The following is a 9556-nucleotide window of genomic DNA, read 5'->3' as shown; positions in this document are numbered from 1 at the left end:
CCCAGATACACGGGAGGACACAATGGGGTATGAGGCGATTAGAGGATCATTTCTGCAAATATTTTCTTAATCTGCAGGATCATGTAAGTTAGGATGATAAGCCCAAAAGCAAATTTCTTATTCAGCCATCTCATTTATCCTGAAATTAGAAAAAAAATAAAAAAAAATATTGGCGAAAAGAATCCCCTGATCCAGTTGAGAGCATTTTATTTTGTTGAGCTGTCCATAAACCACACAATAAAGCACATCAATCAATATATGTCTGCTGAAAGCAATCTACACTGTCTATCAACATGTAATACAAAGGTACTTCAGATGTGCTTTCAGTACAGAGAGTCACACATCATGTCACTATAAAACAGGATTTCATCTGGTGGACAGCTCTGCCGTGTGTGTACCAGTGTGCTAACAAACCAAAGTGCAGGTGCCTTCACCTGAATCTAACACAGCAATCTCTATATTCTCATAAATAAAAAAGCCTCATATTCTAATGCTACATACAGGTCATGTATTCAGTTGTTCTAATAAAAACACATATTTCTGGTCGTTCTTCTTGTAAATATTCTTCAGTACCTATTTCAGTCATAGGTAGGAAATGTATGGAAATAATGTTGAAAAATCCGATGAGAAAAGTCAACTACATTTGAAGGATTGAGAAATGATCCTCAAAGTTGTGAAGATGGGGCTCAAACAGCATTTCTCTTTTTTCTTCCTCTCTTTAAAACGTGTGACATTAGAGAAAGTGTTTTAGTTGTTTTTTTTTCATTAGATTTATGTGCAGATTTACCAACTTGTATATTCTGGACGAGCTGGAGTACGTACAAGACACTTTTATTTCTTCTTCTTTTTTTTAACAGTTAAAAAGAAATTAACCAATTAACGGTGTGTTCAACGTGTTTTGAAATGCATTTGACTGCGGATGCTGCAGAGGAACAAAAACATGAGAAAGTACAAATTTGCTCTGTACTTTGAACTTTGACTGTGCTCACTGCGGGAGGGCCGATGACGGTGACTGCGTGTGCACTTTTGAGAGTATATTTGGAAAGCTGCTGAGCAGTGCAGCGCTGCAGGGGGTCCTCAAAGCTCTGCGGGAGAGCTTAACAAAGGCAAAAGGGCAGCAGCGAAGGAATAGTTGGCATTTTTTTAAACAGTTAACACATTTTTGTTTAATAAATCAGTTTAAGGAAAACTCATTGAGCACCTTCGTTTGTTTCACAGTCCCACACATTCCAGACCCCTGGTGCAAATCCTCAGAAATCCAAAATCATTGTTGCAAAGTCTATATTAGTGCAAGGAAAAATAAAGGGAACATAAAGTTCCCAGTCTTTGTTACATTACCTTTTTTTTCTTTCTTTTTCTTTTCTTATGTAAAGAAATAATGTAAAATGAATGGGCTGCAATGAGTCAGCATCATAGAAAAGCCAAAGATAATTGTTTAGAAATGACTGTGTCCACAGACAAAAGTGCAAATCATCTTTGTACCAAATCAGTATAAACTTGGAGAACTTCCTTTCCTATATGACCTAAAAATATTACTCTGCATATAAATTTCCAAACTAAAGAGCTGCCTGATGGATGACTGATGGATCGGAAGCTTGTGAGAACTTTAGAAGGTTTTTTGGTTTGTTTTTTTTATACTCTTGCAGGTTGATTTCACTGGCCTTCAGCTTTATTACTTTGTTTACGAGGTACCTGAACCCGCTGACGTCTGAGCCCATCCAACGCCGCTTGTATCTAATAGGGTTAAAGGGAATAACGCTGAGTTACTGCGCTGATCACTTAATGTCCATTTGAAGCATCCCGGCAGCCGCCTGCTGAAGAAGAGTCCGAAAGGAGCATGTATGAATAAATAATGAAGATATCATATAAGCACTTGTGTGATTTAAAACCATGCTTGCCACTGATTTGCTTCAGTGGCTCAACATATTTTATTGGAGAAAGTCACAAGTCACCACATACTTTTTTGATGCTTCACAGACCTCCCCAGGGGTCGTCGTCTGACTTTAATTGTTCATTTAAGGTTCACTAGTTTAGTTACAGTTTAACTAAATTCCTAAAGGCGACACAGTACAGGGTTGTGTTGACACTCCTCTGACATGCTGCAGCAAACATGCAGGGGGGAAAAGGCTCCAGAAGTATTTGATTTTGATATCAGTATCATGGATGTGCAAAAACATCCCTCCACGCTTTATATTATGGATTTCAAATGGATCACAGTTTTCGGTCCTTTCACAATAATTTATGTTCGGTACAACACATGTATTAAGTGTTTTACTCCAGATCAAGCTATGGGATCCATTGAAGTAAACTGGATGTGCAGAGAGTTGACAAAATGCTGTGCAAAACCTTTAAACAACACAGACCATATATTCGAGAAGTATGTGTTTGTAGAGAGATGACCATCTGATCTACATGAATTCTTATAACCACTATGAAATCTCCTGCACGGTGATTTAAGCTACTCCTCAGCAGACTGAACCAGACCGTGTCAAATTAATGTATTTACGTATTGAGAGTGAAACTCTCTATTAACCCTAAACTCACACTCAACAAGTTGTGGTTGAATTTGTTGATCTGTCTGATTGTTCTTCATGTTTGAACCCATCGTTGAAACTGCAATGTTGTTATGCTGTTCTATAAAAGCAAACTTGCTGAGGATATTATCTCCAACTTTATGATCTTATTGAACTGCACTGATAAGTGTAAATTTTCCTATATTTCTCCTCAAAGCCCTTTTTATTTGCACCAAGATACTTGAAGTTGGATTAAAAAGTACAGTTTTTTTTGTTTTTTTTGACTATCATTTATGGCAAGTGAGAGTGAGAAGAAAAAAACAACAACCTTTCAAGTGCAGCGATTCACAGATTAATTATGCTCAAGCAATAGTGTAATGAAGTCATCACGTACTGACATTAAAAGCATCTATTCATGCACAATTCTCTCGAAATGTTCATTCCTTCTAAGCGTCCACTCCACTGCGGCGGCACATTATTTCGGCTCCAGTGAGGCTGAAAGCAGCCCTCACAGGTGAAACATCTTTGTCAGCCGGCTGTCTGCTCCAACTCCTGCTGTGAAGACGCGCCGGGTTCACAGACTGTGACGAGCATCTGGAGGGCCCCAGTCCTGCTTTGTTGACCCCTGCCTTGTTCCTGCAAGATTCTTCATGCACAAGAATGGGAAAGGAGGGCGAGCGGCACCAGCTTACTTGCCATTTGCCCTCCTGTGCCGCCGTCCTAATAGCCACGAAGACGGACATCTTCCCCTGCAAGTAACAGCAGAGACTGAAGGGGGGGGAAAGAGGGGACGAGGAGCAGACGTTTCTGCTGCTAAATCAGGGAGATATTGGCTCCTGGTTGCAGATTGGGAATTATAGAGCTTCACTACCAAAGAGAATGGTTGTAAAAAATCTTTGCAGAAATGATTGTTAAGAAAAGACTGTAGAATAAAAGAATTTTCACAATGACACAATCTGTGTCTGCATTTCTTTTTACTCTTTAGGATATAAACATTTTCAGTCCCCTCCCTAAGCCACTTTTTCTCATATGGTTTATATTTCTTCCACAAAGTTGTTCACATGAGGAGGCGACTCACATTCAAATATTAATAAAAAAAAAAAAAAAGCTGCATAAATTCAACCACTGCCGGGTCCTGTAGCACTGCACCGGTACTCACAGTCACCACAGTCCTTCCATGCACCATCATATCCGTTCTACTCCCGCTTTAGGGGGTAGAAGATGAATGGAGGACACTATGGAACGCTGAAGTCATGTGGAGCCACAGTCTAAAAAAGATGACATCAGAAGTGTGTCATATAGCGAACAGAGGAAGACCCCTACTCAGTCACACCTGCACAATTAAGAATCTTCATTAAAGCTCAGCACTTCTCCGGCTTTTTAACCCTTTAGAACTCAGTCATTATAGGATTGTTCTATACTTTAACATTTGAAAGTCAATATATAGACTCACAGTTACACAATATCATATCTCTTGCAGTATGAGACAATACTAATGAGTAAAAAAAATTATAATAATAAAGTGTCATAATTCCCTGTTAAAATATTCTCTGAATGGGTCCTAAGAATGACACAAGAATACTTTATTTATCACACTTACACTGAATGTACGAGACAATTTGTTCTCTACACTAAACCGATCGGTAGGGAGTAGTGAGCAGCTACTGCGCTGCGCCTCGGGAGCGGTCGAGGGTCAGGGGCCTTCGATCACAAGCCTGCTTCTCTAATCTGCAGGACACCACCGCTGTACCAGACAATATCGAGTACAGCTGCTCCACTAGAAATTGCACTCAGTGTGACTGAGTAGACTGCATCAGTCAAGTCGCTAAAATAAAACAGGCCAAACACTGCGATTCATGTCAGTGCCATATAGTCGAGAGAAAAAAAAGAAAAAAAAAAGTATCTCAATAATGTATTTTGATATCCCGTTTAATTTACCATTGTTGGCTTACGAGAAAACACAGCAAATGTGTTACTCGCCCAATTAAAGGTTAAGAAAGTGTATCTGCAGAGAATCCATTTAGGCGCCTGGTCCAAGCTGTGAAACGCTGTGTTACCAAACCACCGCAATATACAGTGGGATTAGGTGTAAATGTATACAATGCAGCAAAATGTTTTACTTTTTGACGTTAAATCGTGGATGACAGGACATTTTGTAAAACAAAAAAGGCATTTTTGTCCAACTTCCAAAACCCCACCAATGTTGATGCTGGTTTTATCAGCCGAGCCCAGAGCAGCAAGGAGCTTTTCGATCAGAGTTTCAGTTGCACCCAAACAGACCGCTGGGATCAGCCCAGTATGTAGGAGAATGAATGAATCTAGATTCCACTTGATTTCAACTGTCACCCTTAAACGTCACTCATTTTCTGACAGCGGGGTTGGTAAACAAGTCAGTTGACAAATTTGTATTTTAATTTAACAAAAACAAAAAGCCAACAAGTCAACTTTTTTTATACACATTCTTTATTTAAAACATTGTAGAGTCTACAATGTAGACCGTAAAAATTGAAAACAAGTGATTAGAACTCACAGTTAAAGCATCACAGATATCAGAAATCATAAATATAAAAAGCTGTTTCCTTTCTTATATACAAACTCTCCACTTGAATAAATATAAATACGACTTCTGTTTTCAAGAATTGCATTGAAGTTCAAGCAGGAACGTTCTTCAGTCCCCGTTTTTCCAGGGATGGAACAGTTCTATATGTGGTTTGAAGAGCTTTTTGTTCGTTCTCGGCAAAAGCCTCATAAATAAAAGGCACATTCATGTTGTGCATAGAATCCTTTCCCATCTAAACTCACTTCAGGTACAACATGTACAGTTTATACAGCATAAACATGGACATGATGCAACTTTGCGACACACTAAAAAATATGAGTTGAGTGTTGAGGGTCTCTTCAAAGGCACGTTGATGTCATTTCATCGGCTCTGTGCAACGTGAAGTGCAGGAAACGCGAGTAACCTCTTTGACACTGTTGTATGGCCATGTTCTCTGAATCCCCGTGGCGTTTTGCTTCTCAAGAGCCTTTCACACTTGAAAAGCAGCTCCCGTCTCTGTAGTGCCTTGTCCTCCAAGGTCCTTTTTATTGTCGACGCAGTGATGTGACACATCTGGTAATATGTTACTGGCAGGCTGTAATATTCGTCCACTCAAACACACACTACGCATGACCTCTGTAATTCACTGACAAGTCCGCCCCTCTTCCGTCACCCTCCATCTCGCTAGAATGAGTCCGTCCGTCTCCTGGCAAACACAGCGGACATGCTTTTCACGATGCCCTTGAACCCCAGAGGCCTCTTCGCTGTCAGCTTGGCGTCCTTCATCCTGGTCACCAGGCCGTGAAACACCATGAGCACGCTGTGGTAGTTCTCCGCAGCCGAAACCTCGTAGAAGTGGCAGTCCGTGTTGAGAGCCAGCAGCCGGCCCTCCTCACTCAGCACGGTCCGCCTGTGGTGCAGGTCCCGTTTGTTTCCCACGATCACTATGGGCGTCTTGTCTGCGCCCAGGCAGTCTTTGGTGGATTTGATGGCGTGAATGAGCCTGCTGACGCTGTTGAAACTGGCTCTGTCGCAGATGCTGTAGACCAGAACGTAGCCGTCCGCCCACCGGACCTTCTTCTCAAAGAGTGGCGCCTCCACAGAACAATCCTGCAATGGGACACGGGTTAGTAAAACCACAGCCAGCGAGGGAGCGTCACGAAGGAACTGACAGGATTTGGTATATATACGTCGTTTAACAATAACTCCTAGACTGGCCGTGGAGCCTTTAAAAAAAAAAGTATAAACTTCAAGAAAGCAGGAAAATAAACTTTGAGTACATATACCAGGCAAAACAACCGTCCCACAAGAGTAGTAACATGACCCATAATTAATACTGAAGAACTACCAAGTACTAAAAGTTAAACTCATATTGGATGAAGTAGCAGAAGTTCTCAACCATTACAGATTTTCTGAAAATCCTCACATCCTACCTGAATAAAATAAATAAATTAATATATAAATCCAGTCAGTCTAGTCATAGAAGGTTAACTCTCTGCTTTGACACAAATAGATCCTGTGATCTTCGATATCTGTGTTCTTACCTCAGAATAAGGAGAATCCCAAATATTCAGTGTTATCTCTCTGCTGTCTGATAGAAAACTGTGGCTGTAGATGGATTCTGCAAGAAAAAAAGGAAAAATTCAGCAAAAGTTGGGGTCATTTAAAAAAATAAAAAAATAAATAAAAGCTGTCTTGCATAAACAAGCAGGAGACTTACCAATATCTCCATACTCTCCAATGAATCTCCTCGTTAATAGGCGCACAGTCAGAGCTGGAAAACAACAAGCTTTAATGGACCACGTTCAGCAGAGAGGGGAGACTTTCCATCTGTCCGAGCAGAAACACGCGCTCACCTGATTTTCCGACACTCTCTGTGCCCAGAACCACAATGTTGGCTTCCATGTTCAGAGTGTGAGCTCCATGTGAGGCTGCTGACTGGGCTGCTGCTGCTGCTGCTGCTGCAGGCTGGGGGCAGTTATTATAGCACAGAGGGGCAGGTGGGCGGAGGAAACAAACAGAAACAATTATTCAGTGCTGGTTCCCTCACGTGGCTTTAGAGGAAGTAAAGAAAGATTCCTTATTGCATGCTAACAACGCCCCCCTTTTTATTCATTTATTTATTTATTTATTTATTTATTTATTTATTTATTTATTTATTTATTTATTTATTTATTTATTTATTCATTTATTTATTTATTTATTTATTTATTTATTTATTTACGATAAATAGGACTTTCGTTTATTTCAAGGGGTCTGGTTCAAATAATCTTGGATTTTTTTTTCTTTTTTTTTTTTAAAGAGTCTGGGTTCAGTTCTTGTGTTGTTTCGAGACATAAAGTCAAATAAAGGAAATACATCGAAACAAGGCGATTAAGAACCTTCATTTTAAGTGATTAAGACTAAAAAAAATGTCATTAAAAAAAGCAATTAAGAAAGGCATAATTAAGAAAGGCTTTATTTAGATAAAGGAAATAAAATAAGTAAATATTGTTTATTGGAAAGCGCGAGCAAATAACAATGTTTTGAGTCCTGACTTTAAAGAAGTGAGTGTCAGCAGTAAGTTTGTTCCAGGTGACAAGTGTAGGATCTAAAAGCTGCTTCACTTTGTTTGCTTCTGACTCTGGAAACACTTTAGAAACCTTTTCCTGAGGACCTCATTGGGTGGAGATTTGTCAAAGACGCAAAGCCTGTATGTGTCTTTAGAATATGTGGCTCGATGGATCCAGGTATTTTAATCAGTCCCAAGTTTAATCCTGCATCTTGTTAAAGGAACCTTTTAAAAGTTTAGCTTTAAAGAGTAATAGCCACATCTAAACTAAAAGATGTCGTTTAAAGACTCAATCCACTACAAAAAGTTTGTTATTTTTAAGAATATGTATGTAGGTTAAAAAGTGAAAAGTGTACTTTAAAGAGGCCAAGTCTTATTAGAAAAGTCAATTAAAAAGAAAAAAAAGCCCATTACCCTTGAAGAGCCCGGGTATTTTTTGTATTTGCAGGGCAGTTTCAAGAGTTATGGTCCAGTTGAATAAGTCTCATTCTTTTTAAAAGATTTCAGTTCTGGGTTTAATAATCCACCAACAGTTTGAAGAGTAAATCATATACTTCCAAAAGTACCGAATCAGGATTCAACAATTCAAGTCTTATGAAAAGAATCTGAGTCTCCCTGTAAAGAGCAGGTACATTTGAAAGAGTCCTGGTCAAGTCTAAATAAAATACAGGTGGAGTTTGAAGACTCAAAATCTGTGTCTGATTAAAGAGTACAGGTCACATGTTTCGTGTCCAAGTCTGTAAGAATCTACGAGGCTGCTTTAATGACTCAAACAGTTAAGTTGAATATTTTTCTATGTGCCACTTTTCAAAACAACTGCTGTATAGTGTAGATCAGGAGTTCACACATTGCTCATATTTTTCACATTGTTGTTTTTTTTTCATACAGTAGATTATAGAATATAATGTGACATGAGGGTTATATAATCTTGGATGGTAAAAAATACTTTTTAAACACATGAAGTGGAATAAAAACTTTATGTGATATGATAGATAGATAGATAGATAGATAGATAGATAGATAGATAGATAGATAGATAGATAGATAGATAGATAGATAGATAGATAGATAGATAGATAGATGGATGCCGGCATGTCTTTGGTGTGTTGCCACTAGCAACCAGAAGGGGGAGGTAGACTTCAATAAATGATTCTCCTCAGCAGACAGGTTTATTTTTCTTCCTGGAGCCAGAAAAGGCAGAGCAGATGGGCTGGACACTGGTTGGTGGAACAGAAAAAGACCGTCACATAATTGGCTGTTAGTACAGTCACACTGTAATACACACGTTCCTTTGTGTTGTGTGGTGACGAGTTTAAGTTTACAGTTCTGGACAAACATTCACCAACAAAATCTGCAGTTTGAGGTTTCAAATCAGTGTGTGTGTGTGTGTGTGTGTGTGTGTGTGTGTGTGTGTGTGTGTGTGTGTGTGTGTGTGTGTGTGTGTGTGTGTGTGTGTGTGTGTGTGTGTGTGTGTGTGTGTGTGTGTGTGTGTGAGAGAGAGATTTGTCTTTATCTTATCCAGCTTTACTGACTCCCCTCTGTGCTACAATTTCCTGCTTTAATCTGATCTCTCCCAGAGCCTCGTTTCTTGTGTGTGTGAGAATAAGCATATTGCATGAAGAGAAAATGTACTTGGTTTATTTTGTTTGTTTGTTTGTTGTTTTTTGACATCACACTTATTCCTAACTGGGTGTGATTTTGAGATTCACCTTTACTACTAATACTATTTTTACCCCTCTTTGTCGAAGCCTTTTTTTGCAGTGAGAAATTGTTTTGTTGTGACGGGGGCAGCTCACTGAAGATTTCTACAATAAAATGTGATCACAGACCCTCTTCACATCATTTCCTCTCTGTTATCTCATGTCTGTTATATTATACTGGGACTGCAACCTGAAGGTAGCAAGGCAAACATTAGTTTAAGGTGTCTCTATGCAAACAATGGATATTGAGTCA

At 39.3% G+C, this 9556-nt stretch overlaps 1 protein-coding gene across 1 annotated transcript; it reads right to left on the bottom strand.

The window, feature by feature from the left end:
• Positions 1-4965: 4965 nt before the first annotated feature.
• On the bottom strand, positions 4966-7009 carry LOC308116362 (ras-related and estrogen-regulated growth inhibitor-like protein). The gene is made up of 4 exons (XM_080474513.1): positions 6909-7009; positions 6773-6826; positions 6597-6673; positions 4966-6162 (listed from the first exon to the last, which is right to left on the bottom strand). The coding sequence occupies exons 1-4, from the start codon at positions 6955-6957 to the stop codon at positions 5737-5739; spliced, it is 606 nt and encodes a 201-aa protein (XP_080330639.1). The 5' UTR covers positions 6958-7009; the 3' UTR covers positions 4966-5736.
• Positions 7010-9556: the final 2547 nt, after the last annotated feature.

Source organism: Lipophrys pholis (assembly GCF_963383615.2).
Source record: "Lipophrys pholis genome assembly, chromosome: 11".
Taxonomy (NCBI): Eukaryota; Metazoa; Chordata; class Actinopteri; order Blenniiformes; family Blenniidae; genus Lipophrys; species Lipophrys pholis.
This window is presented reverse-complemented; position numbering and strand designations above follow the sequence as displayed.